The sequence below is a fragment of the Malania oleifera genome, chromosome 8 (assembly GCF_029873635.1).
Source record: "Malania oleifera isolate guangnan ecotype guangnan chromosome 8, ASM2987363v1, whole genome shotgun sequence".
NCBI classification, from domain to species: Eukaryota; Viridiplantae; Streptophyta; class Magnoliopsida; order Santalales; family Ximeniaceae; genus Malania; species Malania oleifera.
The window spans coordinates 42,272,705-42,299,225 of record NC_080424.1 but is presented as its reverse complement, the minus strand read 5'-3'; the positions used below and the strand labels follow the sequence as shown (position 1 = coordinate 42,299,225).

Here is a 26,521-nt window from a genome sequence, read left to right as displayed (position 1 = left end):
TGATACACTTCAACCTAAAAGCCTCCCCACTTCTAACCTAAAGGACTCGTATAGGCGATCTTCCGTAATTCAATGTTCAGACTCCAGGCTAGAAGAAAAGTTGGAGGTACGAAAAAAAGGAGATGGCGAGGATAGAGGAGAGGACAACTTCCCCTTTGAATCAAGTTGAGTTCGACTTAGCGCTTCTGGGAAGCAACCTGAGAATTTTCTTTCCTTTTTGTATCCTTAGAGTGTACATTGTAGGGTTAATAGGGTTTAGACTCTTGAGAGTAAGCTTTAGGAAAAGTTGGGGGCGTAACTAGAAGGGCAACCTACACAATATGGGCGACTTGGTCCAACCCCTGCCCTGTTCTAAAATTTGAAATTACCGAGAGGTTTGACCAAGATCGCAGCTAGCACTGAGTTGGCACACGACCTAGTCGCCAGTTAATAGCCAATTGTTCAAAAATTAGGAGTGCAACCAACACAAGAGCTGGTGCGACCTGGTCGGGACGGTCAGAACTCATTTAAAATCTGGTGTCACACCCAACTCTTCAACTCCCGCCAGTTGTTGCGACTTGGGCGATTGTCGTCGCCCCTCTCCGTCACCAGGGCCCCGCAACACCGTATCTAGCTCAGGTAGCCATTCCTTTGTCGTGTGTCTTCAAAAATGTCTTCTCCACCTATCTCGGGGCAAGAATCATCCCAAGACTCATCTCCGGACTTGTCTCAACCTGCTGCTAAACTTCTGCTGCTTCGGGTCCTACCAAGACAGGGTTCTTCGACAATGGGTCGGCCGACTTCAAGGGCAATAAGGGCTCCACGCATATAGATAAGACACCTCTCAAGACGGGGATCGGCCCCACGCCTAGGGAGTTCAGCAGAGTCCTTGAGGATGCCATAGGTACCGACTACAGACTCACAGTTGCGACCGCCGCATTCTTCTGCGCCACCTCCTATTGCCCAACTTCCATCACCCAAGCCTGACCTACAACCGCTGCCATATCCCTTCCTATCTTATCAGTCACTCCCACCAGTTACTCTGCCTGACCAGCTAATGCCACTCCGTGTTCTCCAGCCGCGTCGCCCAGGTCCTCCTCTTTCCCCCAATCGGCTTCGGTACCTGAGAGAAACAGCGCCAGCCCATGACGCCGCATTAGCTAAACCGTTGCTATTTTCATCCGATTCAGATTCTGACTCCAACTCCGATCTATAGAGTCATTTTGCTTGCTCTTGATTCGTGAATTGTGCTTCTACGACACTCTTTTGCTCGTTTTTCTTTTCTTTTCTTTCCTTACACCATCTTTTTGATTGGCAGTCCAGCTACTTGCACTGCTCCTAACTGATTGTACTGCCTTTTGACATGAATGAAATATACATGGTGTTTTTGGATGCTCTACATGTCTATTATGCTATAGTGTCTTCTCGCATACATGTTGTTACTAGTTTCCATATATTTGATGCAGGTACATAAAGTGCTTACAGAATTTCCTCCCATACACACCAGGAAACCACTGCATAGCACATTTCATGCACAAAAATGACAAAATTAAAAATTTTCTTGGTCAGCAAAACTTAATTCATGCCATGCTAACATCTATTATACCCTTTACATACAACCATATAACCTAGATGTTACATGCATAGGCTTTTCATTTATATGATTTTATTATGCTCACTAACAAAGTAGCGAGCCATTTATGCGTAGTTTCACAAGACATAGCCTATTTACTGATATGCTACTACTCTAGGAGGGACGACTAGTGATTCATTTGTGTTAATACTGTTGTGTAGACTCTTGTATTCACATGGTACTTCATGAGGCAAAGAACACACTTACACGTGGTTTGTGGCACTTAGTGATCCCTGAGAGCACTGAGAGAACACCTATGGTGACTATGACATCTTGTGAGGTACTATTGAGCCTGTTCATTCATTTTTTGAGTTTTTGACGTCAAACTCCGAGTTTTTAAAACTCAACTCTCCTTTTTCTGGATATACCTTGCTTACTAGTCTTTGCTTTTGCACTTGCTAGCCTAGAGGTGACATCCAGTGAGGAGATATAAACCTACGTCTTGTAGCCTACCCAAGATATGAAGATTGAGCCACCCCTAGAGACAAACTTATGTTGTGGACTCCTGTTGAGCTTAATTCCTATTGGTGGCATGAAGACAACAAAAGAAGTGTAATGATTGTCCTAGTCGACCACGAAAAGGAAAATAATAAGCAAAAGAAAGAAAAAGAGAAATAGAAGTGCAAAAACATGAAAAAAAAAATACCTGCTTCAATCGAATGTGAAAAGGTCAAAGCTAGGGACACGACACCACATTCTTCGGCTATCCAATGCATCAAATGTATTCACACCCGGGTCACGAATGAATTGATCTAGGGTGGTCTTGATAGGATGTGGCGAGTAGGTGAGAAGATGATTGGGTGAAGGACCCAACACCTCACAAATAGGCTGGATTCCATTCCGACTAGTCCACTCCATATTATTAGCATTTGTTCCTCAAAGTATGTGGGATGTTTGATCATAACATTCTTCCTCACATATGATGAGTGAACCCATTTTCTTGAGTATTTTTTAGAGTATACCAGTGAGGCTGAGTCAAGAAAACCATTCTGTAGGTGTCCATGGATATCCTGAGTATGACAAATCATGCACTTTACACATGACTTGTGATATAACCTATTTATACTTGAGATTACATGATAATATTAGCTCTGAATTGCAATTGCTGGTTGATTCTCTATGAGTTATGCTTGTTGGTAGTGGTTGTATATTGTTGAAACTTGCATGGATCAATTGCTGCGGAGTGTGTGTATATTGGAGTCATGTATAAAAAGGCCTAGATGCAATCAGGATATATTCTTGTATGTAAAATGGTATAAATTTTGTTGCATGTGACTTTATTCCATGATTTACTGAGCTGGTGTTTGTGGGTATCGCTCTGGAAACCCTCACGACACTAGAACTCGTCCACTGGGATCAACCTAAGCCTTGTTGCATATGGTAAATGCAACTATCTTTCCCGCGAAAGAGGAGGTAGATAGGATTTGGTAGTTTTCTTAGTCTTTGCTTTGCTCGAGGACTAGCAAAGTGTAAGTTGGGGGTTGTGATGAGTCCCTAAAATGCATGATTTTAGACCCTTATTTACCTTTGTTTATCCTCATTTTATTATGCATTTTCCCAGAGTTATCATTGTTCAGAGCTATGTAAGGTTTGTTTGTCTTTTCAAAAAAAACAGGTTAAGACCGAGGAATTGGACGTGCAAGAAGCTAGGGGAGAATTTAGAGACACACAAAGCTCAAATCAGATACTCAGCCAAACTCCTGAAACTCCAAATCATCAACGTACAATAAGGCCTTACTCGACCAAGTGGTGCGACAAGCAGCATAAGGGGCGACTAAGTCTTTACTCGTAGGTTCCCAAGTTCAGACTGAGGAAGAATTGTTGCACGGATCGACCAAGTCCTCGACCAAGTGACTCTCAAGGGCGACCACGTCGAGATACTGAACCAGAACTGAGATCAAAATTATCGAGAGCCTCGACGGAGTGTTCGACCGGAGAGACCATGAAGGGCGACTATGTCGACTGCCTAAGATTCCCTGAAGATCGAGATCCTGCAAGCCTCGATCATCAACTCGACTAGCAAGACCTCATGGCGCGACTGAGTGAACAATGTTGAAGATTTAAATCCCTATTTTCCCGGGAGAATCGACCAGGGCACGACCAAGGAAAGCATAGGGGCGACTTGGTCGACAGCGATGATCTTCTATGCGAGATTTGCTGCAGACTTAACTAAACTGTCAAAAAAACTTTGTAAACCCTAGAGCCTATAAGTATTCGCTAGGAACACGAGCTCTGGGTTCCCTTTCGGCCTCTCTTAAGTTAGTGAGAGACCTAAGACGTCATTGAGAGCGAAGTTAGAGTAGGAGTAGAGTAGATTTCAATTCCTGTTTCGGTGTGTGCACGAAGTGTCCGACGGCCTGTGACAACCGGCGGCGTTTGTGTAATCTCCGTGTATATTACATGATCATTCTCTCATTCCTTCTGGCGTTGGTGACAAATGTACTGAATATAAAGAATCGATCTTTTACTTGCTTTCTCTTTACCGCTTTCTTTTACATGCTTTCCTTTATCGCTTTTGATTTATTGCTTTGATGAATGATGAAAGGCTGCAGTAAGGAATAGAGCTACTATTGTTTCAGTCAAGATAAGTAGTTAGCTACGGATACGCAGAGGTGTTCGTGATCGTTGAGACAGGGTGTACTCCGATTCCCGACCGTGCTCCGGACGGTTCATGCACCCTTGCTACCCTGTGCCCTCGAACGACCCTCTCCCGCTTTGGCCTAAGACGGCTCAGGTTAGTACCCTTATGTATTCATGGTTGACGTAGTTAGAGGCAAGATGTCTCGCACCTGATTCATAGTCTCAGCACTGCTTTGTAGGAGTAGGGTAATATAGTTTTTACTTGCTTTCCTGTAGTTGGTTAGATTTCACTCATTGCAAAATATCATTTTTTTATCTTTCTTTCTATACAAGGCATTAATAAACTGATTGAGAAATCCCTGTGGATTGACACCTGACTTACCCACTTTCTACTAAACTTGGGAATAGTTAGGTTTTATAAATATTATTTTTAGTAGTTAAGGGCCCAAGCCTTGTCAAGCCTACCAATGGCCGCTTCTATCTACTCAAGAGCTATTCAAGATGCCTCTATGAAGCAAGTATATATGCACTCAAAGTTTTCAAATGCAATACAAAGTTCTCAAATCCCTTTCCATTTTATTTTATTATGTGAAAGGGTACAAATGAAGTTATCAAAGTCTACAAGTTATTTGTTAGCTAGGATTAGATGGTTAGGAATATGAATGTAGTTTCAGGGGACAAATAAATAAATTTGAGAAGGCAAAGCGAAACCATATTTTTCGAGAAACATTGGATGTAGAAGTGTAGGATAAAACAGAGAAAGAGAACGGATGGAGAAATTGATTAGAGAGAGTAAAGAATAAACAGAGAAGAGAAGAGGAAGGAGAAAGAAAAAGAAAAGAAGAAGAGGAATGAGGAGGGAAAATAGAAAAACAAGCATGAGAAGCAGACAAAGACATGAAGAGGGGAGAGTGTGTGTAATGTTGGAGTCAATCATCAAAAATTAAATTCCCACATCATGAGCCTGTATCGTCAACTAAAGAAACCCTATGCGCATAAAACTATCACTACTACAAAATAACCCCAAAACAATCAAAAGTTATAAAAGAACCTAAAGTAACAAAAAAATTATGAAATAAACCAATGTCAACTAACTAATACAAAATCTCTTAATTTCCTCAATATGAGCCTTCTATAAAACTGTTTAAACACCGCAGAAGCAGTCCTTTATCACCTCAATTGATGAAAAAACTTTTTCATACTTTGCAAGAGACTTACAAATTTAAACCCATGCATCGCTAAATATCAGTTCTCAAGATAATTAACTTTCCAAATCTAAATGGGAAAATAAAAAAGAAAATCATGGATAATGAAAATCTATAAAGAACTGCATAAGTTTAAAGGGCCCACCCTTACAGAGTTTAGATGATCCATTATTGCCTGAGAACGTGCAGCAAGATCTTCAGTAAAATCCTACATCACATAGTATGTCATAGGGTTAAAATGAATCAAACCCACACTCACACCCCCAGCCCCACCCCTCTTCCTTGCAGATGAAGTGCCAGACAGAAGAAGAATACAGAAAGAGTTGTCTATGTAGTCCACAATTAAGCAGTAATCAAACCCCTAACCTGGAAACCAATATGCAACCTCTTTCCACCTTTGTGGTAAGGGATAATTACAGGGCGTTTTCCGATGTACTCCTTGCAAACAAGTGGTTCTATTCTGTATCAGAAACTAACACAGCTTCACATAAAGCAGTCCGAATTCAAAATACACAATGATATTAAAATGAACTGATCAAGAGAAATTTTGTGAATGAAATTCAAACTCAAAAATAGATAATTAAATCACAACAAACAGATTGAGAAAAAATTTTCAAAAAAAAATTTTAAAGATATAATGTCTGTGCATGCTCGCCTATGCTATGTGTGATGAAGCAGCAGAAAAAGGTGAGACCTTGATGCTACACAGAGCACAAAAGCAAGTGCCTTTGCCTGCATGCACGAGAGAGAGAGAGAGAGAGAGCATGTATGTCTCTAATGTGTGTGATTTGTTTGCCAAAGCATTTGCCACAACATTGAACAAATCAGCAGAAATCCTACCTAATAATTTTCCAAAAACCATCCAAAGAATGCCACAAAACGGCATGTAACATGCTTGCATTTGTTTCAAATTTGCTTAGGAGGCACTTCCCATTAACTAAGTTCCTGAACACATACCCCATGTTCCAAATGGTCAATGATGTGAACTCTGTAGATGGAATAAGACATACCTATATGCCACTGGATCAAATGGATGAAAGATGTTAAACATTTTCCGGCAAGCTGGCATCTCTTCGCTTATATATTCCTCTCCCCAGTATTCATGTCCTTTACCTACCAAATAGAATAAAAAGAAAATAAATAAATTTATAACGTAATACAACTGGATTTTTCCAGACAACTAGACTTTTCCAGAATTCAGAAGTTCAATATATTTGACATTTTGAGATACTAGAGAAAACCGTTACAGCTGAATAACTAAGGGACCATTTGGTATCACTATCAAAATTTATGAAAATGAAAACCAATCCAAAGAAAACCAAAAACTAAAACTAAAAATGAAAAGCCACTTGTTTGGTTAATATTATTAAAACTAAAATAAATTAAAAACTTGATTAAACAATTTTTGTCCTTGAATCAAAAAAACAATAAAAAAAAATGATTAAAGCAATAAAAATACAAAAAAAAATTATAAATTAAAAATATTATGATAAAAATATTAATTATTATAATTATTTTACTTAATTATTAAATTTTAATTTCATTTTACAAGAACAATCTTATTGTACATGACAATTAGAAAGTTGTAAAAATATTTTGAAAAAACTTCTATGGATAATTTCATTTTAATTATATTCTAAATTCATATGGTCATTTAATTTTCATTTTAATTAAAAAAATGTGTACAAAATGAATTATTTAATTCATAAAACTAAATTTGGGATATTCAAGAACTCTGCGATAAGTTGCCAAAACAATTGAAAACCAAAAAATCTGATTCCAAATTTTTCTAAAACAGCTAAAAACCAACAACAGGGAAAACAGAAAACTAGGAAGTAGGAACATAAAGAATGGCATTTTCATAACCTGTTTATTCACTATAAAGAAATGAAAACAAAAAATAAAACAGAAAATGATACAAAACAGACCCTATGAAGACTAAATATATGCATCAAAATTTTATGTTGTTCACAATAGAAACAGCTGCTAGCTAAGCAAAATAAAAATGAAGACAGTTACATTTTATATATAGTTTACTTATTAAAGAAAATATTTTAACATTGGTAATCTAATAAAATGGATATTCAGTGGAAAATTTAGGACATTCACACACATGCAAACTGTTAATGGTTATTTTAGTTATCTAGCATTATTAGTGATTTAGTGTTATGTCAATGAGTAAGAGTTAGTTAAGGTACTATGGTCAACGCAATGTACTTGACATATATTGCAAATAGAAGGAGAGACCTATCATTGAGTTAGGTCTTCCATTTTACCCAATTATTCAACATGGTACCAGAGAGCAAGATTTGACCTAAATCCTATGCTCAAACAAAAACCAAACCATAGACCAGATACTAAACCTCAAACCTGCTGCTGTAGAAGGATATTCTGCACCACCAAAAGACCAGAAGCAAAGTCAAGGAGTTTTCGGAAAATATTGTAGTCACTGGAAAAATCCTGGACACTGCTGTCCCTTTTGAAACTCAAAGAAACACCTAATATTTTTCAAAAATAAACACATAGCCACCCTCAGAATCTGCCAATCTGCTGCCCTGTGAAATTTCACAGCAGGAAAGTGCCCCTTGCGTTGCCCTGCACCGTCCGGAAGCCAGAAGCTCTGACTTCATGCACCGGCATAAGTTTTTTGAGCAAGATTTCTGCTCCCATTTTTTTCAGAATGTTCTAAATACCACCATACATCATAATATCAAGTTGTTCGTCATCTATTTTGTTCAACAAATTCAACTTCTTCAATTGTTCACTTGGAGCACTCTGTTAATGGCTGTTTGGAACTGTTAGAGCTGTTTGCTGGATTATTCGGGCTGTGTAAGTTTTTTTTGGGGAGTTGAGGAAGCCTTATGCTGGTTTAGTTGTGACTCAATCGTGGTGGGTCACCTTGTTCATGGTTGCTCCAACAGTTTTGGTGCTGTTTGTTGGTTTCTTGGGGCTGTGTCTAAGTTTCTTGGTGCTGTGGCAGCCTTGTGCTGATTTATTTGTCACTCGTTCATGATCGATCACCTTGTTCGTGGTCGTTCCAATTGTTCCAACAATTAATCTTGTTATCATTGGTCCAAGTTTGTGAGCGTTTGAACGGGGTTTGCAAATCCCAAAAGTATGGTTCCCTTGTTAGTCACTTTTTTGAGTGAACTGCGAGCTATGACTGGAGTATTCAAGGTTCTACAATATCAATTGTCTCAACAAACATCTTATCACATTGCATATTTAGCCCAGAAAGGTAATCCTACAGTCTATATGCCATCTGGTATCTCTCCAACTAGTTCTTGGGTTATCAACTCTGCTGCCACTGGCCATATGCTAGGTAAAACCAACTTCTTCTCTGCCCACCAGTATCCTAAAAATCTACCTCAAGATACATTTGCTGATGAGTTCACTGCTACAATTGAGGGGATAGGAACAGTAAATCCTCCTCCCTCCATCTGTCGCTCTTCTTTTCTGTACATTCCTAAATCCCCTTGCAATCTCATGTCAGATTGTAAGCTTACAAATCACTAAATTGTTCTATAACCTTCTTTCCTGATTCTATGGTTATTCAGGATTTGAAGACAAGGAAGGCATTTGGCACAGGATGTGAGGCTTGTGGGCTTTACTACTTTGAGTCGCTCTCTCCTCCTATTATCTGCACAGCCGCTACTACATAGTCTACACCACTACAAATCCATTGTCACCTTGGTCATCCTTCCTTGGACAAGTTAAAACAGCTAGTTCCTACCTTAAGCTCTATGTCTAATCTTAGTGTGAGACTTGTCAATTTGGAAAACATCATTGTGCTCCCTTTGCTTCCCGAGTCAAACAAGCAGTTAGTCTTTTCATGCCATTCCATTCCTATATTTTGGGTCCTAGTCGTGTCGCGTCGAAGTTGGGGTTATGGTACTTTGCTACATTTGTCAATGACTACTCCAGGATGACTTAGTTGTTTTAATGAAAGATAGTTCAGAGTTTTTAATATCTTGTGTGCCTTCTGCTCTCAAATGAAGACTCAATTTGATATGTCAATCAGGATACTTCATAGTGATAATGCTACGGAGTACTTCATTACTCAACTCACTACAACACTACCTATATGACTAATTTTGGTATAATAATCCATCAGCCATCTTGTGCCAACACTTCACAACAAAATGGAGTTCCAAAGCAAAAAAAAAAACATATTCTCGAAGTCACTTATACCCTATTGCATCAAATGAATGTCCCCAAAGTTTTCGAAGTGATATCATGCTCACAACTTGCTCCCTCATCAATAAAATTCCATCCTCTATCCTTGGAGGTAAAATCTCATATTTAGTAATCTTCCCTAGGGTCGCTTTTTTCTCCCTTTAAATATATTCAGTTATGTGTCTTTTGTCCATTAGTTAACTCCAAGAACAAATAAGTGTGATCCTCGTGCTATAAATGTATTTTTTGGGCTATTCCTTTACTCAAAAGGGATATTGATATTATAGCCCAATTTAAATCAATTGTTTGTCCCTACTGATGTCACATTTTTCAAGTCTACACCATTCTAAAGTGATTCCTTGAATTTTGTTGACATTGATGAGTCTCTTCCTCTACCTTGCCTTCTAGGTTCCAACCTATTATCTATGCCCAATCCTCCTACATCTTCATCAAGTTTGATTCCTTGTAGATTAAATCATCCCAATTTGTAGGTGTATACACATGGGAAAAGCCTCCTTCAGCTTCTACTTCTATTTCTTTAGTTCTCTTGTCGAATCTTATTTCCCATGATGTTGATCCTCCTATGGCTGTTTGGAAAGGTAAACGCACTTGTACCCAACATCCAATCTCTAAATTTGTTTGTTATGATTTCTTGTCACCCTCATATTGCTGTTTTGTTAGTACTTTATCTTCTGTTGCTCTTCCAAAAACTATTTTTGAAGCCTTATCCCATTCTGGGTGGAGGATTGCAACGGTTGAAGAGATGTGTGTGGTACATGACAATGATACTTGGGATTTGGTACCTCTTCCCTCTAATAAGTCTATGGTTGGTTGTCGTCAGGTGTATAATATGAAAGTCAATCCTAATGGTTTCATGGCTCATTTTAAGGCCCACATTGTTGCTAACGGAGATACTCAAGTGTACAGTTTGGATTATTCTGACACGTTCTCTCTAGTTGCTAAACTTGCCTTAATATGTTTGTTCATCTCCTTAGCCACAACTTGTCATGGCCTCTACATCAGTTAGATGTGAAGAATGCTTTCCTACATGATGACCTTAAAAAGGATGTCTATATGGAGCAGGCACCTAGATTTGTTGCTTAGGGGGCATGAAGCTCAGTGTGTAAGCTTAAGAAATCACTATATGAATAAAAAAAACATCCTAGAACATGGTTTGGATGATTTAGTGTCGTAGTACTTGAGTTTGGCCTTTGATGGTGTGCAGTAGATCACTTTGTATTTTATTATCATACTCCATCTAGCAACATTTTGCTTATTGTGTATGTCGATGACATTGTGATCACTAGTGATGGAAATCAAGGCATAAAGGACCTAAAGCTTTTCCGACAAAGTAAGTTTCAAACCAAGGACTTGGGACCATTGAAGTACTTCTTGGGTATGAATTGTCTTGTCATAGAGGAAGTATGTTCTTGATCTTTTAGATGAGACTTGGCTGTTGCATCCAAACCTGTTGAACACCCATGGATCCCAACAATAAGTTAGCGTCAGATATGGGTGGTCTGTTGCACAACCAGGATGGTACTGAAAACTTGTTGGAAAGTTGAATTATCTCACAGTCACTCAACCAGACATACCTATCACAAACACTGCATGTGAGCTTGTTTGGGAGAAACACATGTCGGAAGAACTAGGTTTTCCACAGCCTCAGCCAATAAAATTGATGTGTGATAATCAAACTACTAATCATATTGCCACCAACCCGGTCTTCCATGTAAAGTTGATTGCCACTTTGTTCGGGAGAAGCTTGTGCAAAAGCTCATTACAACCACTTCTGTGAAGTCTAATATTCAGCTTGCTGACTTGTTTTACTAAATCTTTGGGCGGTGCTCATGTTAAATTCATTTGTAACAAACTAGGAGCATATGATATCTATTCTCTTGCTTGAGGGGGAATGCTAATGGATATTTTAGTTATCTAGTGTTATTAGTTTGTTAGTGTTATGTTAATGAGTGAGAATTAGAAAGGGTAATATGGTCAATGGAATATGTACTTGACATACATTATAAATAGAGGGAGAGACCTATCATTATGTTAGGTCTTCCATTTTACCCAATCATTCAACACAAACATACACACTCTGTAAGAATCGCATGTAGCAAAAAAAAAAAAAAAAAGCGCTAAGAAATAAGCATTGAGATACAATAGGAATTCACACATACAAATGTGTTACCTAAACATTATTAACAATTAAAATATTGCAAATATAATAGATATGCAAATGAACTAATAATCAAGCACCGACTAGCACAAGTCATAAGATTATAATAAAACAAATTTTAGCCATGAATGGACCTCATACCCCTGATTGAAGAAGTTGACTAGGTATGTGCGATGGGAAATATAGGCATTACAAAATAAAGAAATAACAACCTAACTGCAAAACATATATTCGTTTGAAGTTAACTAGTTGATTCAACACCTACTAAAAAAGAGAGAAAATAGTAGGAAAATAGCAGAGAGAGAGAGAGAGAGAGAGAGAGTGTGTGAGAGATACATTAAAGAGTAAATAAAGAGAAACTAAATGGAAAAGGAAAAATGCAATTAGAGTTTTCGATTTCAAAATTGCAAGCTATTGTAAATGTTATATCAAGGAGTCTTTACATAAGCTTCTTTCCAAAAAATTATACAAGGAACTAAAATTAAAAAACAATATCAAATCCTTTAAAATCAAAAATTACAAATAAAATCCAACAAACACAAAACTGCATCGTGCATATGCTTGAGGTAAAGATGAAAATCCTCCACATATGATTGACCCCCATCATTTCCCTAGGGAGGGAAAAAATTCAGCTTTGGCAAAGAAAAAGGGATGTATTGCTTCACGGTATTTGGATCAATGATATGCAACTTATCCCCAATAAGCTATGTTAAGACAAAAAGGTTATTGCTCAATTCACAAGGTATGGTGTGTAAACAATATCTATAGACACGGCATGACTCATTCCCTAAAATACTCTCAACGTGATCTATGGATGGCAGACGAAAAGACTTAAGAACAACACCCCACCTAGTTTGCACATAACCCCCCCTAAGAACAACACCCCACCTAGTTTGCACATAACCCCCCCTAGAAACCATTATCTTCTAAAGCCCAAGAAAAAATAACTTCCATCACAAAGATACCCCTAAATATTACAAAATGACCCTCAAAGCTAATTCAATCAAAATAAACCCCAAAATTCAGAAATTACAAAAGTACCCCTAGCGTCCATCAATAACAGCACTTGACATTAACATAAAATTAAATCAACATTGCAGATTACAGCACTCCCCCCTTCTTAGAAAGGGCTCATCTCCCTGCAAGTTGCCATCTTTACTGCACAGCAGACGCCAAGGTCAGTCTTCATGAATTCCTCCTCGCTAATCCATGAACTGTAATAGCCGGATTTGACAGCCCATTTTAACAAGAATTGAAATAAATTCCAGCCCTAGGACATCTCACACATGTATGACATCCTCAATTTTTTCTCCCTTGGTAGAAGTGACTTTGGTGGAGTTCTTGCACACTTTGAATATCACCATGAATGGGTACAAAGCAGCCACATTAAATATTGGTGATATATCCAAGTCATGAGGGAGTTCAACTTCCTATTTCATAGGTATTTTCACCAAATTTGCACAGAACTTTGCACAGTCCCCAATCTTTCGACTTTTCAACTCGTGCTAAGCACCGCTGGAAATCTCTCTTTCCGAAGGAAAACCATCACCAATCACCAACCTGATACTCCTTGAACCGTCTATGTTCATTAGCAACTTCCTAGTACAGTTGGTTCACACTTTGAAGCTCCCTTTGGACTCTTTCTTGGACCTCTTTTAAATTTTCAGCGTAAGCAATAGTATAATCAATAGGCCTAGGCAGGTTCGAGACATCCACAAGGTCAACAACCTAATTCAGATTTCTACCACACCCCACTTGAAAAGGACTTTGACCTATAGATCCGTTAATGGTGCTATTATAGGAAAATTCAAGTTGTGGTAAAATCACATGCCATTGCCAAATGTTGTCCTTAGGAAGTAGGAACTACAATAAATTTCCCAAAATCCTATTCATCACTTCAGTTTTGCCCATCTATTTAAGGGTGATAGGCACTACCGTACTGCAATTTTATAGCCAATAACTTCCATAAGATCTTCTAGAAATGGCTAAGGAACTTTATGTCTCGATTAGATGTGGTAGCCTTTGGTTCCCCATGTAATCTGACCAGTTCCCAAAAGAAAAGAATTGCCACATAGGTTGCATCCAATGTCTCCTTGCATGCAATAAAGTGCCCCATCTTAGAAACTCTATCATCTACTACCTTTCCTAAATTTGTTTTGAAAGCCTTAGCCTGTTCTGGGTGGAGGAATACTATGGTTGAAGGGATACATGGTACCTCTTCCTCTTGACAAGTCTGTCGTTAAAGTCGTTGGGTTTACACTGTGAAAGTCAACCCTAATGGTTTTGTGACTCTTCTAAAGGCTCGTCTTGTTACTAAGGGATACACTCAAGTGTATAGTCTGGATTATCCTGATACTTTTTCTCTAGTTGCAAACTTACATCAGTACGTTTGTTCATTTCCTTCGCTACTACTTCTTGTTGGCCTTTGCACCAACTAGATGTGAAAAATGCCTTCTTGCATAGTGACCTTGAGGCGGAGGCTTATATGTAGCAACCACCTAGATTTGTCGCTCAGAGGGAGCCAGGCTTAGTGCGTCAGCTCAAGAAAGCTTTATATGGTTTAAAACAGTCTCCTAGATGGTTTGATCATTTTAGTATTGTAGTACTTGAGTTTGGTCTTCGACGGTGTGCTATGGATCATTTTGTGTTTTATCGTCATACTTCATCGAGTAGGATCCTTCATGTTGTTTATGTGGATGATATTGTTATTACAAGTGACGATGATAAAGGTATTCAGAGTCTCAAACTTTTTCTACAAACTAAGTTTCATACCAAAGATTTGGGACCGTTGAAATACTTCTTGTGTATAGAAATATCTAGATCTCGTATTGGAACTATTGTGTCACAGAGGAAGTTTGTTCTTGATGTATAGGATGAAATTGGCTTGTTGGGATCTAATCCGATCAATACACCCACGGATCCTAATAGTAAGTTAATGCCAAATATGAGTGATTTGCTACCTAATCCTGGACAATACCGGAGACTTGTTGGAAGGTTTAATTATCTCACACTTAATTGGCTGGATATATCTTTTACAACAAGTATTGTGAATCAATTTCAAGATTCGGACAAGTCATTGGGACATAGTAATTCACATCTTGAGATATCTCAAAGGTGAACCTGGGAGAGGTCTTTTGTATTGTGATCAGGCTCACACTTATATCCATGGATATACAGATGCAAATTGGGCTAGATTGCCTTCCGATCAAAGATCCACCATGGGTACTGTATCGTGGTTGGTGGTAAATTGGTTTCTTAGAAGAGTAGGAAACAAACTATGGCGGCAAGGTCAAGTGCTGAATCAGAATATAGAGCTATGGCTCACACACTGGTGAACTTGTGGGGTTGAAGAACATGTTGGAAGAATTGGGTTTTTCGCATTTTCAGCATATGAAGTTGATGTATAATAATCAAGATGCTCTTCATATTGCCTCCAACCCAGTCTTCATGAGAAGTTGAATTCATTTGTAATCAACATGGAAGTTGATTGCCACTTTGTTCTGGAGAAACTTGTGCAGAAGCTCATTACAACCGCTTATGTGAAGTTAGACATGCAGCTTGCTAATTTGTTTACCAAAGCATTGTGGGGTTCTTGTGTTAAATTCATTTGTGACAAGCTAGGACCATGGTCTTAAATTTCCACGAAATTGTCAAAATTTTCATCGAAATTTCCGGTTTTCGTCACCCTTGAAATCAAAATGGCAGCCAATTTCCATCAGAATCTCAACGAATCATCCGAAATTTATCGAAATCTCGAAATTTTAGCGGAACTTGTTGAAATATTATCTACACAATAAAATTTCGTCGAAATTCAAATAAGATTTAGGAGTGAAGTGAAATTTTTGTTTAATTTATCTTATTGATTTTTATTGAATCAAAAGACTATTACAAGTGCTTTTGGAATTATATGAAAAGATAAACTTACAACAACATTTTATTTAACCATTCATGTCTAAATTATCATTTTTTGTAAAATAAATAACATTTAAATGATTTATGAATTTCATTAGTATTAACTAAATATGTTTAATGCACACTATCTTACAAATACTTTTGATACACATACAATATTACAACTTCTCCACATCATACACAACATATATGTATTTAACTTGTAATATATTAGTCCTAAAACTTACATTATCATGTCTGTGAACCATTTCTAAAGTTTCACAAAGAATTCCATGTTTTACTACTAATTTTCACTATTTTTTCAAATCGAAATTGAAATTGACATCGAAATCAAAATTTCCATCAAAATTTCCTATACTTTTGGAGTTTTGAAATTTGAATCGAAATTAAAATTTAAGACCTTGGCTAGGACCAAATGACAATTATGCTCCAACTTGACAGGGAGTGTTAGAGGTTATATATTATTATTGAGTGTGGTAGTATGCTAATTAGTGAGAGTTAGTAAGGGTATTATTGTCATTAGAATGTAATTAATTTGTATTATAAATAGAGGAAGAGACCTATCTTCAAGTTAGGTCATTTATTTTAATCAAATCTTAACAAAATCCAATCAGCTGGTCAACGAAAAATTAACTAGAAAACACTCCCAGGGTATCCACTTGAGACTCTTGAGTTAAGGGTCATAGCTGGACAGCTGGTCAAATAGCAGAATAGACTAGGCCAAGAAAGTAGGATCTGAATTGGGTGAAAAAATGGGGTTCAGGTTAAAAGGAGTGGGTCAGGGGCTTCAAGATCTCATGTACAGTTTGCAGGATTGACCTTGAACGGGAAAAGAACTGCAACAGTGGAGGTGTGGAGCAGATTGGGTGTGATCAGACAACTGACAGTGCTGCAACTTGCTGTGCCAAAGGTAAACCTCAGCAAATCAAAGGCAACAGTAGTGGCATGACACAGATTGGTTTTGCTCTCTCGTGGTGAATATATGGCGGTGGAGATCTGAGTTGGCTTCTCCTTCAATGATGAGAACAGCAGCAACAAGTTGTGCAGCTTCTCCAACAATACAGTCCAATGTAGCAGCACTTCTACTCTATTCTGGCAGTGGGCAGCAGCAATGATGCTCTTTCTCCTGGTTCTTGCTTTGTGTTGAGCAGCATTGCAGCAACAACAATCTCAACCTTCACAGCATCTTCCCTTTTTTTCAACAGAAACATATATATTGGGTCGAAGGGTTCACTGTTTGTGGACGAGCGAGCAGGGTTTAGGGTTTTTTAATAGAGGTCAGGGGGAAGTGCGACGAGAGTTCAGAGGAGAGGTTGGGGCAATAGATGATGGCATGTGATGGAAAACAGTAGGATTGTGGGCATTGGCGGCAGTGAAGAAGCATTACAGGTCAATGTATAAGCCCTGATATCAATGGAGGTCAGTGGGAAGTGCAACAAGGTTTTTTAGAGGAGAGGTGGGGGCTATAGATGATGGGGTGTGATGGATAGCAGTAACATTGTGGGCATTGGTGACAGTGATGAAGCATTATGGATCAAGGTTTCAGCCCTGATATCAATTGATGCAGGACTAATTGGCAAAATAGAAAATAGCAGAAAAATAACAGAAAAAAAAAAAAAAAAAGGAAAATTAAAGAAAAAATTAAAATGCAATTACAATTCTCAATTTCAATAATGCAAGCTATCTCAAATGTCCATGATGGAGCCTTTAAATAGGCTTATCTTCTAATGGCTAAATGCTAAATAAGGAAACAAAATTAGGAAACGTAACAAATCCCTAAATTTTGAAAATTTATAAGAGTAAAATCCAAAAGCAAAACCCTAAACTAAGCCTATGTGGCCTATGTTTAACACAGAAATCATACCAAGTGTCACCCCCATCAGATAAATACAAGTACAAAAATCTTTCTACCTCTACAAAGTAGGCAATAAGGTTATGACCCACCATTTTATTTTTTCTGCTTTACAATGAGTCAGAAAAGTGCACATTTACAATTGACTACAAACCTTGAGTAGTAAATTTTAAATTATATGCCCAAGAATATTACTTCAAAAATTATAAATAAATAAATATATATCTATAAGAACAAAAAGATCAAAGTGTCTGCAAATGCACAAACACATTCGTAAATGAACAAAGCCATATATATGCAACACACGCAGCTTTGTAGCCTATCACTGATTATACTAGTAGTAGATAGTACCTATCCCAATACGGACATTGCGAAGTGAAAGAAAGACACCAAGTGGTGAACCAACTGCAAAAAATGTGTCAACCTGATACATAGATACTGGTGTTAGGAACAACATCTCTTAATATTCATGTATTGCAGTAACAATAAAATTATATATGCTTAGGGACTCGAGCAAATCTTTTAAATGTAGGAGGGAAACACAATGCATGTAAGAATAAACTACAATGTTATGGCAAAAACAAATGGTACATAAAAGAATGAATGAATGAATGAAATTCTCTTTGCCTCACCTTGAATTCAAGCTTTGTGTATTTGATATAAGGGGTACAACTCTTAGGGGCATCATCCAGTGCAGGTGAAAGATTTCTATGAGATGTTTCCTTTGGCATGGTTGTGTGCACCCCTATATTTCCAGTTCATATAAAAATTAAATAAATACATTGTCATACAAAAGACCCTTTTATGCATAAGAACCAAAGAGGAACAAAATCACATTTAAAATGTGAAGATCTGCATTATCCTTGATGCAAACCTGTGCTTGTATCTTTAGCAGCAGATGGTGATTCCAATTCTGCAATTCTTGCTTTTAGGGAATCAATCTGAAACAGAAATTATTATGAAACAGAAGAAAAAATGCAGTGCTCACTACTCACTGAATCGATAAAAACACAGATTATTTCTTAACATTACCTCCTTCATCAGCAATTCAGTTGCTTTCTCCTTATCACTTGCCCCTCCATAGACTAAATCAGCATTTTCTGAATTGTCAACTGGAACTCCACTGACTATATTTGCAGTTTCGTTGAAGTCATCTCCTAGTTGAGGAAGTATGCCAATGGAATCACAAACTAGTTCATGGGCATCTTCCTCTGATGATAAAATACTGTCTATTTGCTTAGCATCCATGGCCTGTTCAGAAGCTTCCTCTAAATTTGACCTGACAGGAAGCGCCAGACTAATAGAAGGAACTTTGAAGCATCCTTCCTTCTGAACCAATTGAGCGGTTTGAGCATCCATCTGGGCATCATTAACATGGTCTAGTGCGCCTGCACATTTATTACTTACACACAAACTTTTTTCCTCCAGATTGATAGAGGAGTTGAATTTAGTTGATTGGTTGGTGACATCAGGAGATTCTTCATTTGTAACACGCTCATTGTACATCCAATCCATTGGAAATGGAGAGGATAAGTTCTCTTGATGGCAAAGGATATCATAAGAAAGAACGCTACCCAGAGAATGACCATATATGGAGACCTATGAAATGTAAGCTTACGGTAAGATTTTCTTGTGCAAGAACCGCACCTAGAGATTTACCATGCATGGAAAGCTATGAAATGTAAGCCGAGGATAAGAACTTTGAAGGCAATGATGAAGAGAGTTGATCAAAGAAAGTAATGAATTCAAGACCAGCTACATACCTTTCCATCATAACCCGGATTCCGCTTAAGAAATTTCAGATACAACCGGTTTAACTGGTTGGAAACCTGCAGGAGACATAACTGATCATCTTTCCAGTTGTGCTGCTACATTGTAATGAATGTTTCAAAGTTTCAAACCCAAGCCTTGATCTTTTCTTTTTTTTTTTCTTCGATCACAACCCAAGCCTTAATCTTAACCAATGTTATACTTCACTTGCATAGAGGCATACAAAGAAAATAGTAGCAATGTTTTACTTACCCAATTGCATCCTTTACTGAGCAATTCAAAACAACAGCAGAAATGATATGCTCAAACATCTCAAATGCAGAAAAATACATGAACAGCAACTTCCAATCAAAAACTATGTTAAATAACGGCAGAAAAGATTCTGTGAGTGATTTCTGGAGAAATGATGCCTATTTTTTATGTAAATCATACATATGAAATAGCTTTAGATTCTTCTCTGTGATCATGATGCTTCAAGAGCAACACCAACATCATATTCCTTAAAGCCTATGAAGGCTAATTTGGCATTGTTGTTGTGGTTGGGGTAGTGAGAGTTATTCATGGTCATAAATTTCCACGAAATTGTCAAAGATTCCATCAAAATTTCTGCTTCCATCACACTTGATATCAAAATGGTAATTAATTTCTGTTTTACAATATTTCAACTGAAATTTCCACAAATAATCCAAAATTTATAGAAATCTCAAATTTTCAGCACAATTTATCAAAAATTTAACTACAAAATGAAGTGTCTTTGAAATTCAAGTTTGAGATTCAAAACCAAAATTAAACTTTCTCTAAATTTATCTTTGTTTTTTTCTTTTTTTAAGTGAAACCAAAGATTATTACAAGAAAGATATGAATTACACCTTTCAAACTTCCGAAATTATATGAAAAAACTAAACTTAGATATTAGCTACAACATTTTATTTGACCTTTTATGTCTAAATTATCTCTATTTGTATAATAAATAATATTTAACTTAGTTATGAAATTCGTTTATATTAATTAAATATGTACACTTATTGCACCTTATACCCCGCATAACTGTCCTTGATGTATTTTTGTTTATATAGTTTAGTTATAAATCATGCATTAACATGTCTACTAATAGTTCTGAAAGATTCAAAAAAGAATTCCATGCTTTACGATTAGCCCCATCATTTTTAAAAATTCAATCAAAATTGACATCAACATCAAAATTTTTGAACATTTGAAGCCTTGAAACTTAGTCAAAATCAAATTAAGACCAAGCTATCATTTATACTTTTGCTGCTTGCTGTGGTGGTTGCCATTGGCTGAAAAGGTATTCAGTTAACCTAGGGCTGGTATTAGATTGTGACGCAGTGCTGCTGCAGTGAAGCATTAGTTAATATTTTCTGGAATAACAGGTCATTCTTTGCTTTGTTAGAAGCAATAATAGTTATTATATTGTTATCTAGGCGTCTTTATTATGGTCTGGTCAAAGTGTGTCATTTTCTAATTCCAACCTCATTTACCAGGTTCATTTATGAGTCAAGTTCCAAAGTTCATTTATTAGGTCTTTTAAGTCTAGAGAAGTCAAACTAACTGTAATCAAGAATAGTCATTTCCTAGGAATTTTTAATGTGCAAGGTTGTCAGGCACTTGTGTATATGCTAGTCCAGATAATGAAGAATTGGCAGAGTTTTCTCTTTCCATTTTGGTTATCAATTCTGATATTTTCAGAATTTCTTGAGATCTGGAAGTATTGGTTGAGAAATCGCTCAGTCACACCTTCTAGGCCCTCCAAAGCTGTGTTTCTGCACGAGAGGATCTCTCTATGCCACCATATATTGCTGCAATTAATCCTAATCCATCACATTTATAATCCAACAGACCCTACAGTGTTTCCTCCAAATGTTGTATTATTGATTGAAATTTATTGATAAATACAAATGATAATAAATGTCAAATTTTTTAATTTCCGATTATCTAAATTTTGCAGCACCAGTGGTACCCTCACAAAGAAAAGTGTCTGAATGTATAAGCAGATTCATATTTTCTTCTAAATAGTGACAGCAAGGAAGTCTGGATTAATACTTTTATCAACATCATGTTCAGCTGCAAATGAATTTCAAACCTCAAGGAGAAAGCTACAAGGGTAGTCTTTTTTATTGAAATAAACATATTTGATGCCCAGTAAGCTTCACAGGGAAAAAAATAGAGAAGTTTCAAGGGAATTGCAAAATTCAAGCAATTTTATTCGATGTAAAACTTAAAAACTAAAATATCTCTCATCATCTCCAATTAAACCATTTTTTTGCATCAAATACAAAATTTTGAACAATGATGTATTTGAAATCCTTTTTAGTCCATGGAAATATTTTTATTTCACGTAAAAAATATATAACAATGTCCCGAGAAGCAAACCAGAATAAATACAGTAGGGCAAAAAAATTGAAACAGAAACAGTGCAAAATCAAATAAAGAAGAATAAGTACTGTAGGAGCAAACCAGCGGAGAGAGAAAGAGAGAGGCTGTAATTGCTGAACAGCATAAGTACCAGAGACCAAAAGCATAGTGATCAATCACACTGGGAGAAAGCAGGGTCAATAGGGTTTTGCAGGGGAAAATGGTATAAGGAACTAGTGCTTGGTTCCCTAGGTTGACAGCCACAAAAATTCACTTTTAACAACAGAAAAAGTGCAGAACCACACCAAAAAACTTGCTTTACTAACACCCTTCTGCCCCTTGGTTTGACAATTTAAGCCCTCAAATGAAACACGCAAAAAGCAATGTGAACGCCAAATTTTTAACTGCTGAATAATTGGGTAAAATGGAAGACCTACTCACAATGATAGGTCTCTCCCTCTACAAAATATGTCAAGTGACATACCAATGACTATAACACCCTTACTAACTCTCACTTGTTAACATAACACTCACATACGTTAATGCCAAATGACTACGATAACCATCAACACTCCCCCTCAAGCTGGAGCATATATATCATATGCTCCTAGCTTGTTACAAATGAATTTAACATGAGCAACAACCTCCCCCCCCCCCCCGGGCGGGGGCGCGGAGCCTTTAGTAAATAAATCAGCAAGCTGCAAATCAGACTTCACATGAGTGGTGACAATGAGCTTCTGCATAAGTTTCTTCCAAACAAAGAGGCGATCAATTTTAATGTGTTTGGTCTGCTCATGGAAGACCAAGTTGGAGGCAATATGAATGGCAGCTTGATTATCGCACATCAGCTCCACCGATTGAGAATGTGGGAAACACAGTTCTTCCAACATGTTCTTTAGCCAAACAAGTTCACATATAGTGTGAGCCATGGCCCTATACTCTGACTCAGCACTTGACCTGGCCACCACATTTTTCTTACTCCTCCAAGAAACCAAATTTCCAGTGATACAGCACCCGATTGAGGATCTTTTGTTGAAAGATGACTAGGCCCAATGTGCATCAGTATATCCTTGAATATGAGGGTGACCTCGATCCTGATATAAGAGACCTCTCCTAGGTGCACCTTTAAGACATCTTAAGATGTGAATTGCTGCATCCCAGTTACCTGTTCTCAGAGACTCAAGAAACTGACTCACAACACTTGTTGCAAAAGATATATCCAGCCGGGTGACTGAGATAATTCAGCTTTCCAACAAGTCCCCAACATCGTCTTGGGTTGGGCAACAAATCACCCATATTTGGCACACTAGCTCACTATTAGGATCCATATGTGTATCAATGGGTCTAGATCCAAACAGTCCAATCACATCTAAAAGATCAAGAACATACTTCCTCCATGACAAGATGGTTTCGGTACGAGATCTCGATACTTCTATAACCAAGAAGTACTTCAATGGTCCCAAATCCTTTGTCTTAAACTTAGTCTACAAGAAATGCTTTAGGCTCTGTCAACTCTTTATACCTTGATCATCTCACTATATCACCCATATACACACTAAGCAAAATCCTTCCAGATGAAACATAACAATAAAATGCAGAATGATCTACTGCACACAATTAAAAGCCAAACTCAAGTACTACAACACTAAAGCAACCAAACCATGTTCTCGTAGACTATTTTAAACCATATAGTGACTTCTTGAGCCGAAAAATCCAAATGGTTGCTCCATATAGACCTCCTCCTAAAGATCACCATGTCGGAAAGCATTCTTCATGTATAACTGCTGTAGAGGCCAGTGATAAGTGATGGCTAAGGAGATGAAGAAACATACTAAGACAATTTTGATGACAGGGAAGAATGTGTCTGAGTAGTCCAAGCCATACACTTAAGTATAACCCCTAGCAACAAGGCAGGCCTTCAATCAAGCCATGGAACCATTTGGATTGACCTTCACAGTGTACACCCAACAATAACCACTCATAGACTTATCAGGAAGAAGACATACCAATTCCTAAGTATCATTATCCTGTAGAGCATGCATCTCTTCTGTCACTACATTTCTCCACCCAGAATGAGACAACACTTCAAAAATAGACTTGGGAAGAGCAACAAAAGGCAAAGTACAAAAAAAAAAAAAAAATGATAGTATAAGGGTGACAAGAAATCATAAGAAACAAAAATTAGAGATTGAATGTTGGGTACAAGTGTGTTTACTTTTTGAACAAAAACAGGAGGATCAACCACTTGGAGAAAAGAATCATCTGATGAGTGAACTTAAGACGTAGAAGTGGAAGCTAGAGGAGGCTCTCCTCCCTTGATTCGCCTTGTGTACACTTGCAAATTGGGACGATCCAAGCGACGAGAAGGACTCAAACTGGATGAAGATGTAGGAAGACTAGACGAAGGAAATAAGTTAGGATCAGAAGGCTAGGCAGAGCAAGAAACTCATCAAGGTCAAAAAAACTCAAGGAATCATAATAGTACCATGTAGACTCAAAAAAGGTGACATCAGCAAGAAAAAAAAAAAGAATCAATGTAAAGTGGGTCCATAACATCAATATCCTTTTCAAGTGTAGGAATAGCCCAAAAAATACATTTGATAGCACAGAGACCAATTTACCCCTTCCTAGAATTAACTGATGAACGAAGGACACGGCCAAATATATAAGGAGGAAGGGAGAACAACACAACCTTAGGGAAGATAATTGAAAATGGGAATTTACCACCAAGGACTGAAGATAGCGTTTTATTGATGAGAAAACAAGCAGTGAGCACAACACTCCATACAATTTTAGTACATTCATTTGATACAAAAGGGTTCAGAGTGACTTCAAGAATATGTCTGTTTTTTCGCTCCACAACTCCATTTTGTTGTGGAGTGTGGACACAAGATGATTGATGGATCATGCTAGAGTTTATCATATAGGTAGTGAATTGAGTTTTGAAGTACTCCTTAGCATTATCACTGCAAAGTATCTGGACTAGCATATCAAACTATGCCCTTATTTGAGAAGAGAAGCCACAAAAGATATTAAACAACTCAGGACAATCTTTCATTAAATACAACCAAGTCATTTTGGAGTAATCATCGACAAAAGTAACAAAGTAACTTAACCCCAAGTCCCCAACTTTGACGTGACATGACAAGACTCACAATCGAGGTTAGACACGGAACTCACAATCGAGATTTTATGTGGTATGCAGCAGCCCTACAGGCCATAGGAGAAGAGAGTGACTCAAAGTAGCAAAGTCCACTAGCCTCACGTCCTGTGTCAATCATCTTCCTCATCTTCAAATCCTAAATACGAATAGAATTAGGAAAGAAGGTAACATAGCAACTTAGTGACTTTGTTTAAAAGAAAAGTGATTAAAGGGGGATTTAGTAATGTAAAGAACATAAAAAAAAGAGAGATAGAGGGAGTAGGAATAACTGTTCCTATTCCCTTGGCAACTACTGGCAACAGTAGTTGACCCATCAGCAAAGGAAACTTGAGGTAGATTTGTACACTACCGGAGAGTAGAAAAGAAGTTGGTGACAGCTATCATATGGTCAGTAGCAGCGGAGTCGATAAACCAGGGACTAGTGGGAGAGATACCAAATGACATACAAACAATATGGTTACTTCTTTTAGCAAAAGATGCAACGATATGAGATGCTTGTTGGGATGTCTGATATTGCAGCAGCCTTGAATACTACTCTAAGACAGCTATAGTACATTGTTCACTCAAACGAGCGAGACACACTTCTGGGATTTGGGAACTCCATCTCAACACACATAAAACCTTGATAGAGCAGCTGATAAAAAATACACAACAGACAACATGCTTTTCAAATACACCAACTCGATCCCAACATACACAGCCTTCAACAACCGATACACCAACTCGATCCCAACATACACAGCCTTCAACAGCCGATACAAATCACAAGCCCACAAACGTACGAATCAAAAACGCAGCAAATACCACTGTTTCAGGCCCAATAAACTTAATAAACATTGACAAACAGCTTCGAGAAGCATCAAACAACCATTCCTTGAGTGTCGTAAATGAGCAACTAAAATAGGTGAGATCTTTGGACAAAAAACACCACGAAACCTTCAATAATATGTTTATAGGGGGGGGTTCATGCACCGCTGGAAGAATTCAGGCCAGAAACACGCCTGAAATACTTCACGTGCCAGCGAGTGGGGTCGACCCTTGCAGCCTTCGACTGGTGGTGAGGGCACATGAGGAAGTTTCTGAAGATGGGCAGCAGATCAGCACTGTCTGTGGGTGACTATGGTGTTCTTTTTTTTTCTTTTTTTTTTTTTTTTTGCAAATTTATGGTGGATTTTTTGTTCCTGAACTGGCACAACCCAGCAATTTTCTGACGACTGCTTTGGCATCCAGCAGCAGCGGGCTGTTTTTTAAGGCTATAGTTTTGCTGGAAATTCTGCTACTATGGTAGACGTGCAGCAGATTTAGGATTTTAAGCTTCAGGTTTGATGGTGGCTGTGACAGTTGGGGCTTAGATATCAGAATCATGCTCCCATACCATGTTGAATAATTGGGTAAAATGGAAGACCTAATCACAATGATAGGTCTCTCCCTTTATGTATAATATATGTCAAAAGGACATACCAATGACCATAATAACCTTACTAACTCTCACTAGTTAGCATAACACACACTAACAAAGCTAAATGACTAAGATATCATCATTATGTCATAACAGCAACTCCTATTCAATTCAAATTCACTAACTAGATGTTGGAAATCACACTCGGCAAGATCTGTGCATTTACAATAGGCATAGGCGTAAGTTAGACTTTTGTTTGCTTGATTTTCTTATGTATTTTTTTGATTTTGAGAGATTAAA

The 26,521-nt window shown here is 37.6% G+C and overlaps 1 protein-coding gene across 3 annotated transcripts in view; it reads right to left on the bottom strand.

Annotated features, from left to right (window-relative positions):
- LOC131162484 (phospholipase SGR2) overlaps nucleotides 1-26,521 on the bottom strand; it is a 120,859-nt gene that overhangs the window by 30,795 nt on the left and 63,543 nt on the right. For 2 of the 3 annotated variants that reach the window (XR_009138831.1, XM_058119019.1), the window contains exons 10-17: nucleotides 19,280-19,345; nucleotides 18,549-19,115; nucleotides 18,391-18,457; nucleotides 18,149-18,261; nucleotides 17,868-17,940; nucleotides 6,408-6,510; nucleotides 5,764-5,857; nucleotides 5,543-5,605 (exon numbers count right to left, since the gene is read on the bottom strand). Coding sequence is in view for 2 of the 3 variants with exons in the window: in XM_058119019.1 (XP_057975002.1) it covers nucleotides 5,543-5,605; nucleotides 5,764-5,857; nucleotides 6,408-6,510; nucleotides 17,868-17,940; nucleotides 18,149-18,261; nucleotides 18,391-18,457; nucleotides 18,549-19,115; nucleotides 19,280-19,345 (1,146 nt within the window). In the remaining variant the exon portion in view is untranslated. The remainder of the gene's footprint in view (nucleotides 1-5,542; nucleotides 5,606-5,763; nucleotides 5,858-6,407; nucleotides 6,511-17,867; nucleotides 17,941-18,148; nucleotides 18,262-18,390; nucleotides 18,458-18,548; nucleotides 19,116-19,279; nucleotides 19,346-26,521) is intronic. The other variant, XM_058119020.1, reaches the window with a different exon arrangement.